Source organism: Pelobates fuscus, chromosome 2 (genome assembly GCF_036172605.1).
Source record: "Pelobates fuscus isolate aPelFus1 chromosome 2, aPelFus1.pri, whole genome shotgun sequence".
Lineage (NCBI taxonomy): Eukaryota > Metazoa > Chordata > Amphibia > Anura > Pelobatidae > Pelobates > Pelobates fuscus.
This window is the reverse complement of record NC_086318.1, coordinates 303,097,667-303,112,248: the sequence shown is the minus strand read 5'-3', so window position 1 is coordinate 303,112,248 and position 14,582 is coordinate 303,097,667. Positions and strand designations below refer to the sequence as shown.

The window sequence follows — 14,582 nt, the reverse complement described above, 5'->3', positions numbered from 1 at the left end:
CCTACCCAAAATTTTATATATGTATTCCAATGCCCAGCTCCATTATCGCTTCAGTGTTTCCTCCAGTTTGTTTTTGCTAACCAGTCTCGATATGAATATTTACAGTTGTAAAAAAGCTGATGTTGGACAATTGCTCTTTTACATTTTGCTTAGTAAATCCAGGACAGTTTTGGATGTGTGCCTCAAGTTAGCTTACTGGAAAGCAGCACCTTTAATTTCTACCACCCCTTTCTCTGGAGATTAAGGTGAATTTACTCACCTTTTCTCCCACACTGTGCAGGTCTCGCCACAGATGGCCCCACCTTCATGGCTAGAACTATCAATGTTGATGATCTCAGCCAATCCTATGCTTTCCCATAGAAAAGAATTGGGAGGTGTTTGCACATGTGCTGCAAAACTTCCCACTATGCCAATCAGTATCTCCTTATAAAGATGTATTGAATCAATGAATCTCTACGAGGAAGTTCAGCGTCTCCATGCACAGAGTGGAGACTCTGAACGCCAGCACTGCACACTCTGCAACTCTGACTCTGGAAGCACCTTTAGTGGCCGTCTGAGTGAGTCTAGCGGTGTAACTAGCCAGCAATGTAAACACTGCCTTTTCCCTGAAAAAGCAATGTTTACACTGAAAACCCAGCAGAGACAGGCTATAGACACCAGTACCACAACATTAAGCTGTAGAAGCTCTGATGACTATAGTATCCCTTTAAATTAGCGCACCATAACCAGTACTGCATACTGTAGTGGTTATGGTGCCCGTAGTACCCTGGCACATACCCATGGTAAGTAGTCAAACAGTTTTTTAACAACTTTTGACATATATTGCATCTGACAGGCACCACTCCCTGCCCAAGAAGCTTTCTTCACTAAGCTAAGCCTTGCAGTGAGAGCGTATTCTAATGCACTAGCCTTGGTTTTCAAGACTTAGCTCACTATATGCACTGTAATTGCATCATCTAATTGAAATGCTTATAGTGTATCGATTCCCAGGCACTGTCTTTCCATTCAGTGTTAAACAATGTTTTATGTTTTAATGCTAAACAGGAGTTGCCAGCAGCCCCTCCCCTCTGTGCCGCTTGGGCTAATGAGCAGCAATGGGCGACTGTGATTGGCTGAGAGTGTCAGCTGACTGCTTTCAGCCTATCACAGCAACCATTGCTAGTTTGAATTGATATGACTAGAAGGAAGTGTGTAAGCTCTGCCTTAGCAATAACATGACCAGGCTGTGGGGAGCCAGGGAACCTCAATCACTGCTTAAAAATGTTTTTTACTGAATGGAGGGACAGCGTCAGAATATTCCAGGCACAATAACCAATTCATTTAGATGAAATGGTTATAGTGAGTACAGAGTCCGTTTAACAACACCAACACTTATATTTAGCATAAAATACTGCCGTCACAAGACAATATAAAAATTAGGGGTCTTAGGTTACACCAAAAAAATGAATTAACCCCTTAAGGACCGCGGATGTACTAGATACGTCTGACAAAAACGGTCTAGTATGTCCACGGTATTCTTAGTACTTACCCGATCGCCGTCATGGATCGGTGTTCCTCTCGGCCTGGGGGGACTGTCTGATCGTCCAGATAGTCCCCCCTCTGCAAATTAGGCCCCTGCGGGCCATATGATCGCTCTGAAGAGCAGTCACATGGCCGCAATAGGCATCCATAGTGCTGCCTGCAGGGGCACTGCCTGAACTGACAGGAAGTCTCCATGCTTCTGTAAAATAATAAAAAAAAAAGGTTAATAAATTAAAATACAATATATATATATATATCACTTCCGGGTTGCTCCATGTGGCGCCCGGCAGTGAAGCAGAGCATCCGAACCCATCAGGCAGGCTTCCGATGCTCTGTCTGTGTGCTGAGTGCCTCGAGGGGTCAAGGCACTCAGTGCAGAATAAAATAATAAATAAATAAATATTAAACCCCCCGTCCCTCCCTCCGTCTTCCTCCCTCCCTTTTCCTACATTCCCATTCACTTACCCGATCGCCGCCGTTCCCCCTCAGGCGATCGGTCTTCTTCTTCCCAGATAGTCCCCCCTCGGCTAGATAGGCTCAGAGCGATCACACGGCCACAATAAGTGTCCATAGTGTTGCCTGTCCCTCTGCTGGTGGAAAAAAGTTTTTAAAAGTAAAAAAAAAGTTATTAAATAAAAAAAAAAACAATATATATATATATATATATATATATATATGAATATATGCATATATGAGATATATATATATATATATATATATATATATATACATATATTATATCTATATATTATATCTATATATCATATGTATATATATCATATATATAACGCCATACTAAGTGTATTTTTTATTGATATATACATATATTAATATTAAAATTACACATGTATATATGTTATATATATAATAATTATATATTTATATATATATATTGTATATATATATATATTATTATATATTATTACAAAAAATAAATAATAATTAAAAAAGATATATATATATATATATCTATGTATATATATATATGAATAAATAAAAATAATATGAAATATATATATATATCCATATACAAAATTACATAAATAGTTTCATAAAAATACACATAGATTTCAAATATATAAATATGTATATATATTTTAATTCTACGTGCATATTTATGTAATTTTACATAATGAAGTAATTTTATTGATTGTAATTTGAGGGACCTGTCTGACAACCGAAGCCGAAAGTCCAGATAATTTAATTTTCTAGCACTGTATTTCATTTGCTAGAACCCTGTAACTTTCCATGACACCCTAAAACCTGTACATGGGGAGTACTGTTGTACTCGGGAGACTTCGCTGAACACAAATATTAGTGTTTCAAAAGAGTAAAACATATCACAGTAATGATATTGTCAGTGAAAGTGATGTTTGTTGCATTTTTCACACACAAACAGCACTTTCACTGATGATATCATTGTTGTGATACATTTTTGAAACACTAATATTTGTGTTCAGCAAAGTCTCTCAAGTACAACAGTTCACCCCATGTACAAGTTTTAGAGTGTTTTTGAAAGTAACAGGGTTAAATGTAATGCTTGGTTTTACATTTTTTCACATTGAAATTTGCCAGATTGGTTATGTTGCCGTTGAGAGCGTATGGTAGCCCAGGAATGAGAATTACCCCCATGATGGCATACCATTTGCAAAAGAAGACAACCCAAAGTATTGCAAATGGGGTGTTTAGTCTTTTTTAGTAGTCACTTAGTCACAAACACTGGCCAAAGTTAGCATTCATAATTGTTTTTTGTATTTTTTACACACAAACAAATATAAATGCCAACTTTGGCCAATGTTTGTGACTAAGTGGCTACTAAAAAAGACTGGACATACACCATATTGAATACCCTGGGTTGTCTACTTTAAAAATATATATATGTACATGTGAGGTGTGATTCAGAGATCTATGACAGATAACAGTGTTACAATGTCACTATTAATACATTTTAAAAATATACATTTTGAAACAGCAATGTCCTACTTGTACTTATAGCCCTATAACTTGCAAAAAAGAACATGTTAACATTGGATATTTCTAAACTCAGGATAAAATTTAGAAACTATTTAGTATGAGTGTTTTTTGGCGGTTGTAGATGCGTAACAGATTTTGGGGGTCAATGTTAGAAAAAGTTGTTTTTTTTTAAATGTTTTCATCATATTTTATAGTAAATTATATGAGATGATGAAAATAATAGTATCTTTAGAAAGACCATTTAATGTTGAGAAAAACAGTATATAATATGTGTGGGTACAGTAAAGGAGTAAGAGGAAAATTACAGCTAAACACAAACACCGCAGAAATGTAAAAACAGCCCTGGTCCTTAACGGTTAAAAACCCACAAAAATACAGTTTAGAACATCTATGAAATCAAAATATTATTAAATATGTAATTCAGGTAACATGACAAAGGCAGGACTTAATAAAGGAAAATGTATTATGACAAAAAAAATTATCGTAGTGCATACATATAAAAATAGATTAAAATAAATTAATTACACCGACAAACAAATTACAAAGAAAAAATTCACAGAAAATTCCATGAATTTATTATTATCATGACGAAAAGTCATGATTTTCTTAAAGACACGGAGGCGAGTATTATGCTGCACTCTTTCTTTAATTCCCTCAGCAGCAAAGAAATAACAAATTGAAAAAACAGGTATAAACATCATAATGACAATATCCGCCTAGTAACATAAACATCCAATCAGCGACATCCTTATCCTACAGTAGGCGGAACATCGATGACCACTTCCTCTTTCTTACGAATCCCAAAGAAGAACTCGGAGCAGGAAAACAACCAAACAAGCCGGTACCCAAACGAGCCAGAACAGGGCATGTGATCCAGAGAGGCGTTACAAACAAATTCTTCTGGGGAGTAAGAACGAGAATCGACATCAAGTGCCCTAACATCTGATACTCTTTTGCATGAAATCAAACAAAACAACATAACCTGATTTGTTTCAGGGATAGAGACTCATTATCTGGCCAATCTGTAAGAAAATGTAATACCAGAGAAACGTCCCATAAAGAGGAATAGAGAGGCAGAGGCGGCCTTGCAAAATTAATGCCACGGAGAAGACAACTGAAAAATGGGTGGTGTCCAATTGGGGCACCGTCAATAACGGCATGGCCAGCTAAAATAGCTGAGCGGTAGAGGTTTACCGTCCAATATGCTTTTCCGTTATCATAAAGGAAAGTAAAAAATTGGAGGGCAGTCATCACAGGAGGGGATCCACACCACGTGTCTCGCACCAATAATTCCATGTATGCCAAGCAGACTTGTAAGACTGTCTCGTGCCGGGTGCCCATGCGCCCTTGAGAAGTCTGAGAGTCGATTGCGAAATTCCCTCGATCGACTAGCCATGCCATAAGGCGGAGGAGGCCCTGGAGGAACAAGGGGTGGGGAGTCCGTGAGAAGCCGGGGGCGATCTATAGCCATCTCCAGTAGAGAAGGGAACCAAGGTTGCGACGGCTAAAGGGGGGTTACTATCACTAGACAACATCATTGGCGTTGCAGATGGAGGAGGCAATGAGGGATGAGGGCAAATGGAGGGAATGTATAATTCCTGGCGATGGACCAGTCATGGGAGAATGCATTCGTAGCCAATGCCGCAGGGTCCGGCCTCCAACTGAAAAAGTTCGGAAGCTGGGCATTCAAGCGAGACGCAAACAAGTCTATTGCCAAAGGATCCCACAGATCCCAAATGCAGTGGAAGATTACCAACGTTACCAATCCGCGGTAACGTTGGACAACCCTGGTATATATTCCGCTCTGACAGCAATATTGTGCTGAAGACAAAACTGCCAAAAGTCTCGTGCCAAATTCGCTAAGGCGCGGAAAACAGACCGAAGGTGTCACGTATTCATCTGCTTATAAAAATGTGGTTAATGGCATTTACTGTCCACACAGGAAAGGTTATGCCAAGCAGCAGCCAAATCCACAGAAGGGTTAATACTGAGCAGCAATTATGCAAATGAGAACCTGGTCTAGAGGAGGGGTATTTAGGCCCTTTAGGCTTTTCCTTATTGTTGTGTCTCTTTCTGTATCCCTTGACCTCGGCTATTCCTGACTATTCTTTGGTACGTTAGTCCGGCCATTCTAAGGTCCGGTATACGTTACCTATCAGTCCTCTGTGTTACACAATTCTACGTGCTGGATCATTCTATAATCCTGACAGAAGGGAAGGCAGCGTAACCGCCATTTCCTTCCTTGCCACGTGAATTGCCGGAAATCTTGATGAATGTCCGCAATAGGCACCGTGAGGTAGGCATCCCTTAGGTCGAGTTTGACCATCCAAATCTGATGGTTGGAGTAAATCGCTTAGGCAATGAATGCCTTCCATCTTAAAATGATGGTAAGTTACATAAGTATTTAGTTGTTTCAAACTGATGACAGGGCGGATTCCACCTCCTTTTTTGGGGACAAGAAACAAATTGCTCACAAAACCTGGGGTTTGCATTGAGACTTCTTGGATATCACCTTTGTGTGCCAATTCTCGTACTTCCTCAGAAACGAGGGTCATGTCTAGTGGGGAAAAAACAATCTCCTTGGGAGGAGAAAGTTGTATAGGAAGGGACACAAAATCTATTGGATACCAGTTGACAGCCCTGAGTAACCAGGCATCTGATGTAATAAAAGCCCAGACATGGGAAAAATGGTCTGCCCCCTACTACCAACAGGAAAGAAAATTTAGTGAAATAGCTTACCGTAAGGACGAAGGATGAAGGAGCGCCTCGTGCACCTCTTGACATCCAGGGTCTGCCTCATTGAGGGAAGAAGGTCGGACTGGACCTCTGCTCAGGAAATGGGGTTCTGACTCAGAGGAATCAATTTGGGATTTAGCCAATTTCCAGTGTCTAGCCGCTTTTGCCCGGCTAGAGGCTCTCTTGCGCGGTGATTGTATAATCGCGCCATCTTTGACAGGTTTTAAACTGCTCATCATAACAGATTTGGAGGAGTGCTTTGTTTTAGCCAAGGCCTTGCAGCCAGGGCGTGGGGGATAAGATGTAGGAGGTATCGCGGCCGACAATTGGGCCTGCAACAAAGCCTGGGTAAAAGACTTTGAAATAGATGAGAACATAATGTCCATGGTAGATGCCAGGGATTTTGACACAGATTTAGAGACAGTAGTGTCCATAAGAAAATGCAGTGTTTACATTACAGCCTAGTGATAACTTCACTGGCCACTCCTCAGATAGCTGTTAGAGATCCTTCCTGGGTCATGGCTGCCTAAAATGCATCCAAACATTCAGTATCTCCTCCCTCTGCATGCAGACACTGAACTTTCCGCATAGAGATTCATTGATTCAATTAATCTCTATGAGGAGATGCTGATAGGCAAGGGCTGTGTTTGAATCATGCTGGCTCTGCCCCTGATCTACCTCCTTGTCAGTCTAAGCCAATCCTATGGGGAAGCATTGTGATTGGATCAGGCTACCACTTCTGATGATGTCAGCGGACTGTTTGTTTTTCTGAGTCTAACAGCATGCAGAGTTACAGCTTCAAGCTTGGATACAGTAAGATTTTTACTATATTTATGGAGGCATGACGGGCCCAGGGGGCTAGATGGTGGTTTTAACCCTGTAGGGTCAGGAATACATGTTTGTGTTCCTGACCCTATAGTGATACTTTAAAATCCGGGTTTTCTGGACGTTTTTGCCTGCTGGCATCACAAGCAACCAGTGGATAAATAGTTTAAAAAAAAAAAAAAAAAACACTTAGCGCTACAAAGTTTATCAATGCAGCAGCTGGCCAACTCTTACTAGCCAGCCAAAGATAACAAGGAATCGTAGGTTTCTAGCAATTGTTGTTTTGTAGAAAAGGCAACTTGAACAAGCCATAGCAGAGTCTCTGGTTCTAAGTAGTTAGTATGCAAGAGGAGCAGGAGCAGCACATTGTAAAAGTCCTCAAATCCATGTTAGTGTTTAACGAGAAAAGAGGACAAGGGGTAGGATATAGTGTAGTATGTAGGTTATTCATTGAAGAAAACAAATAGAATTGGACTTACAGTGTATGGAGCTGATAATTAGCTCTAATTAATGTGCCTGAGCGGTATAATTCCCTAACCTGTGGATATATACTTTGTGTCTTGGTCCAATGGGGTCCTGAGATATAAATAGAAACAAAAAGTGACACCAATATAGTGTAGTGATCCAGATGTGCTGGATGGATTGAATATATAGAAGTGCACACTCACATTGGAGCCTTCTGGTGGCTCCTAGTGAATAGCATGTAGTGGAAAAATCCCCACTCTTGATTAAATATATATGGTGTCCTAATCTTGAATGTATGTAGCAGAAGTCCTCACTGTGGTGTAAATAGATAAAATAATAAATAAAATATACACTAGTGCTCGCTGTATTGTTAAAATATTGACATTAGCAGGAAATGCACTAACTGATGCAGAGCAAAATGGGGTTTTGCTCAGTCCATAGGGCATAGGTGGTATGTTCCCTGCTAATGAAAAAATATGTCCAAACATCATGATAAAAGCAGGAAGATCCACGGGTAATAACATTTCAAAATTGGTGGGTGGGTGATGGGTGGGGGCTCTAATTAAAAATACGAAAAGTGCAAGTGGGGATGGAGATGCCATTTTCCTCCTCCCCCAAATTGTCATTTTGTCCTTTCTTGGGTGACTAGGGGTCACCAAGCCAATAGCAAACCTCCTTCTAATGAAACTACTGAAACTTTACCCCCTCATCCTAATAATAGTAAGGAAGAACAATAAAACTAATACCTGTAAAAAAAAATCATACTGAAAATCAGATGTATGTCTTCTTTCTTCTGAATTGCATTTTCTTTAGCTTCAAAAAAAGTTGAAATAAAAATGATGAATAAAAAACAAAAATCTATGTGAGTCCCTTGAGGGCTCCACACAGAATGGGGTTTCAAGGCGGGAAAAGCTTTTATAAAGGCACTGATTTTAATCTGGAGACGAAGTGCATCCAGCCTAGTGGCGGAACTACCGTGGTCGCAGCTAGCTGCAACAGGGCCCGTCACTCCAGGGGGCCCGGCAGCTCTACTAATAGGAGAACCCCAGGTATCATTAGATACCCAGGGCTTTCCTCTGTTTGCTGGTGCCAAAATTTGTGGCCACATGCTGACAGATGACCTGTATGCTGCATTCAACTTGAGTGCTGCTTAGAGCCCTTTAAATGGGGATTTTATAGCTGCTACAAGTTGGTGCCAATCTTCTGTGAGCTGGCACCATAATTAGTGGCCCCAGACTGACACATGAGCTGCATGGGGATTTAAAAATACCCATTTAAATTCCCATTTAATGCAATGTGTATTGATAAGGGTTAAATCCCTGCTCACACCAGGGAGCCCAAAACTGACTGATAAGCCACAGCTGGTGGTTCTAGGGCTGCAAGTAGTTTAAAGGAGACCACCAGGGTCTCTCTGCTCCATGCCAGTTTTGATCAGTTCAGGCTTTGCCATTTCACCATCACAGTGTAAATGGCATGTTAGTTTTTTAGCATGACGGGGATCTCCCTCTCTCTACTGTTTGAGCTTAGAATTTCATTTACTTATATCAGCAGAGGGAAACACTTAGAATTAAATTAAGGATTAGGATTAGATGTATGTTTAGGGATACATTTAGGATTAAGGTTTGGATTAAGGTTAGGGCGAGCAAGGGAATGCCTCTGCTGACATCTGCAGAGGGAAGCCTTCTAACACCATTGCTGGGGTGATTAAGGTTATGATTAGGGCTTGGCTTAGAGTGAGGATTAGGATTAGGGTTAGGTTTAGGATTATGGTTTGGTTTAGGATTTAGTTTTGGTTTAGGATTTGAGTTAGGACTAGGATTTATACTTTACAAAGGTGTACATATGGGTTTTGTTGTACCCAGGAGATGTTGCTGAGTTAAGTTAAGGGAGTTTTATTACAGTGGCAAACATGAGATTTAAATAATAAGCAGCAAATATACAGTATGCATGTAATCATTTTTACAAATAAAATTTATGGTGAAATAAATGGCACCTCCATAGCTCAAAATATAACATGTAAAATATAGCTTAACACAACATGCAGATGTTTACAGGAGTGATACATACACATCAAAAAACTTGTTATACGTGTGTATGATAAAAACCTGAAAAAAAATAAAATGTTACTGCAATATTTAGCAGAGTGGTAGTTAAACAGCTACATAAAAATGGTCAAGATACACTTAGGTAAATAGCCTGTTATGTCTACTTTATATAAATATATACTTTTGGTGACAATTTTGTTTTCTGTGATGGCTGTTAAGCTTAATAACAAACATACCAACTTCTAAAATCGTTCCACGTTGAAATTTACACTTTTTGTATTTTGTGACCTGTAATTACTAAACTGAAATCCTAATCACGTTATGCACTCTGTAAATTAGGAAAAATAAATATATTTATTTTGATTTACTTTTCTTAAGCTGCACAATTGATAAACACATTATTATTATCAGACCTGTGAAACAAATGCATTTTTTTTAATTTTCTTGTATCTTTTTATGATAAATTTGAATTTATAAATGTAAATGTCCCATCAGATTAAAGGTATTTTTGCCTCTTACAAAATGGTTTATAATGTGTGTTGGAGCAATAAACAAAAAAGATTTCGGTTAAATACACACATACCAAAAATGCCAAAATTGCGTGTGTTCTAAAGGACAAAACAAGGAGACTGAAGCTGTGTCATTCAGGGGTTGTTTTTCTATATAAATAAACTGAAGTGTAATAATTGTCCCTTTTTTTCCCCCAGGGAGATGCTGTTGTCCATGGCGCTGGGGCAGGTGTTATCTCTTCTAATATGTGGAATCCGACTCACCAGTAAATACCTGTCAGAGGAGTTTCATGCCAATACTCCCCTCTTCCAGAGTTTCCTTAATTACATCCTTCTTTTCTTGGTTTACACAACCACGTTGGCTGTAAGGCAAGGTAAGTCATCAGACAGTGATATTTGTTTCTAAATGCACTTTTTTAAAAATATTGTGAGATATAAGATAAAAGGCAGTTTATCTCCTGGCAAGGCCCGTTCTGTTTCGTGCTTCTATACTGATTAGAACACACCACAGCATCGCTATCAAATATCATATGCTAAATGTGCATGCTGTTTAAGTCATTGTATCACTGTCAAGTGAGTGATAGAAATTCCGATGCAATGACATCTCAGAGCATATAAACGTGCTCTTAAAAAAAAAAAAATTTAAGCTTATCTTAGTAGTGGCAAGTAATATAGTCATATATGTCATATATGTTTCCTTTACAGAAAAACATTATACAGATGCATGATAGGAAACTAGCTATAAGCTCCTGTGTGTACACAACAAGATCAATTAATTTGTTCATTTTTATGTTAGGGACAAGCCACATATATGTCAGGTTATTTTAAAATAATATAAACTAAAAAAATAAAGAAAAAAACAAGCAAAAGAGGCTCTAAGAAATGCCTAGTGAATAAAATGAGAATTTAGAAATATGTGCATATTTTTTGTGCAAAATAGCAGCACCTATAAAGTTCAATAGCCCATCAAGAAATACACTCTTATAAAGGTGCGCTGTGTCTTTAAGACAATATTTAAAGGAACACTATAGGGTCAGGAATACAAACATGTATTCCTGTCCCTATAGTGCTAAACCCACCATTTAGGTGGCTTGCCCCCCGTTAGCTCCCTTAAAAGGAATTAAAACTTACCTTATTTCCAGTGACACACAGGCTGCTGGCGCTAGCCCCACTCCCGATCAGCGTCCTTGATGACATCATCAGAATTGTCTTTTTTATTTTAGCCAATCCAATGTTTTCCCAAAGGAAAAGCATTCTATTGGCCAAAATCTGCACGGGGCGGGCCAATCAGCACCTCCTCTTAGAGATGCATTGAATCAATGCATCTCTATGAGGAAAATTCAGCATCCCCATGCAGAGCGTGGAGACACTGAACGGCAGTGCTGCCTACTATGCAGCACTGAGCCAGGAAGCACCTTCAGTGGCCATCTGAGGAGTGGCCACTTGGAGATGTCCCTAGGGGCAATGTAAACACTGCTTTACTCTGAAAAGGTAGTGTTTGCATGAAAATGTTTGCATATAATGATTATACTCACCGGAACAACTACATTAAGCTGTAGTTGTTCTGGTGACTATAATGTCCCTTAAAAATAGTGATTACACACTCAATTATAAACACAAAGATAAAGCACTGCGCTTGCAGTAGCTTAGTATCCAACAGCTCAAAATACATACTAAAAAAAAAGAGAAAGTTACCTGCGCTCTGGCCTTAATCCCTATGTACATGTAAACAAACTGGAGGCTTGTTAGTTTTATTCCAATGGCCATTTAAATATAAGTTCATCTGCCCCGGGATTTAGGGCAGAGCTCAGGTAACGTTCTCTTTGTTTTTACACACTTAATTATGTTTCAAATCTAATGTGCAATTACAAAAAAGTGCACTATAACAATCCTTTCTGGAATATATTCTTGTTTCACTGAGTGGACTATCTCACTATTATTTTTTGTTAGTTTTAGGCAGCATGTGTATGGAACAGTGTGAAGTATTTGCAGTATATATAAGTACCTCATACATGTCCCAGGACAGTTACACAAGTGAAAATCAAATGTGGTATGTACCAAGATGATGCACACAATCCCAAATGCTGGTCTGCATAGGCATCAGCCCACTCAGCCTTATCATCATGAAACGTACGAACACATATACACAAGAAGTTGAATGCAAACAATGAGCAGGACATCGACTCACTGATACACTTAACTAGGATATGGGAATGTTGTTGACTAGATAAGTGGGCACACATGTTAGTAATATGATCAGGATTGCAGGAGATTAAGTGTCAGAATGATATATAGGAGATGTACAAGTACTTGGGGATACCTCAAACAAATGAGAACCTAGAGAAAGAAGCATTGAGGACACAAAGCTTCAAGTACTTCCTGTCCTGCCTGAACTATATAAAACTGGGACCAGAATGGTCAGAACTGGATGTGGATTGAAGCCTTTTGAATAAATGTTCAAGATGGTTGTCCATTCATGTAGTTTAAACAGTGTTTCAATGTATATTCTGTGCACACAAATGCCTTATACATGCGTACTAAAGGATTATTCATTAAAGTGCTAATTGTCAGGAATTCCAAGTGAATTTCAGATTTAAGGCCAAAATGGAAACATTCTCGAAGTCAGCTTTCCTTCCACTTTAGGTACTTTGGCCTCAGCTTTCAAATTCACTTTGAGTTCACTTTGCATTCATGACAATTCCCACTTTAGTGAATAACCCTGATTGAGTAATTTCTTATCGTGTGGCTGGAATATGCGAATGGTGCAAGGACCCGGTAAATATTTATAGATGTTTATGGCAGCACATTAGATTGGAGCCTCCCCTACACCACATTTACATTTTTTAAGTGTCGAATGAAAAGGCAACCGAAATGTGAACAAAATGCTTTCATTTTTATTTGTGCATTTATTATTTATTTCTCTCAAGGAAATGTACCGTCTGCCGTAAATAGTTGTAATTTGCAGTCACCAATGCAAGGGTCACTCACTGATCTTTTTATTGAGGATTTCTGAATGAAATATGAAAAACAGTTGCAACTGAAATATACTTTAAAAAAAAACAAAAAACATATTTCACAAACTTCCTTACATGAAAATTGGCTAAATGTAGGAAAAAAAGAGAGGTGCTTGTCAACTCGGTAAGGGCAATCTAAATTTGTTTAAAATGTTTTTCAGCTAAGCCTTGCATTTTCTTTTTTCCCTTTGTTTCACACTCTATTTTCTTACCTTTTCACAATTTATATTCAATCTCAAATCTCATTATTGCATAGTATTCTTCTATTCTTCTTGTTCCCCCTTGTGCTGTTGTGCTTACACTTTCCCCTCTATACATCTCATTTTCCTTTCCTGACTCATTGTTCTTTTTTTTTCCCACTGTCAAACTTCCAACACAATACCAAGCTTAATAATAATAATAATAATTAAGAATTTTTTTTCTCTAAGCAAAATACCAGTACTATAGTAAAGAATCAGTGTACACACGCCATTTACTACAGTCCTATTTCTCAGTCTCATAGTCTGGATTTTGTCTCCAGGTAATTGTCAGCCTCTCAGAAATCCACTGAGGGTTTGTAGCCATGACTGTGTTAAATCACTGACCCCAATGATGTTACCTGGAAGTGCAGTCTGGCTCAGAAGATTGCTTCTTTAAATGATAAGCAGAGCTGGCAGACACAGGCGAGAAGATGTCTGAAATTTGTTTTGCAGGAAAGAAAATTAGCAGTTTATTTTATAAAGGAGACACAATTTAGTCAAAAAAGAGCAATTGTGATAGCAATACCTATAAACTAAATGCACTGTCTGCTTCAATCTAAGCCAGCTTCACACAGATTCCCCTTAACACTGCATCAATGTTGCAGTCTGCTTTTACAGCATATGCCGATATTCACTTCTCCTCCTGACAAACGGTGACATGCGCAGATTTGAGGGATTGACTCCATCAGTCAATAACTTTGGTTCTGTTTACAGATGGAGAACAATAAACACATTGTTAAAGTGATAGCTATATTTTAAATGTCCTACATCAGGGCTGACATTTGGAAAAAGCTTGTGGCCAATGCACATAACAGCACAAGGAGCACACAGCTTCACCCCTGACGTTCCGAAAAAAAACCTGTGTGGTGTGATTAGTCTTTATCCTTTGTATTTTACGTCTAGTCAGGATTACATTTCAAAAGAGCCAAAAGATGCCTTCAATCCATGTTGTCTATGAGTCGTTTGGTGATTTATTAGCATAAACATAGCCAGGAATTAATTTTTTTTAAAGATATATATCATGTCTATATTGCAAACTCTGTGCACTCATAATGTTGCTATTGCTCCCACACATACTAAATGATTACTTTTTTTCCTCTATGAATACTGCAATACCCTCCAGCATTGACAGTCAGGCTCTGTGCATGCCACCAATTTTTTACAAGGAAAGCAATTCAGCTATAAATGTAAATTTGCCCACGGGGGGTTTATTTTCTAAAATATTACAAGGACAATCCCCAAATATCTCCTTTA

The 14,582-nt window shown here is 38.7% G+C and overlaps 1 protein-coding gene across 1 annotated transcript in view; it reads left to right on the top strand.

Moving 5' to 3' along the window:
• Positions 1 to 14,582, top strand: part of SLC35F1 (solute carrier family 35 member F1) — a 427,384-nt gene that overhangs the window by 247,648 nt on the left and 165,154 nt on the right. The window contains exon 2 of the mRNA XM_063443481.1: positions 10,274 to 10,449. Within this exon, the coding sequence (XP_063299551.1) occupies positions 10,274 to 10,449 (176 nt within the window). The remainder of the gene's footprint in view (positions 1 to 10,273; positions 10,450 to 14,582) is intronic.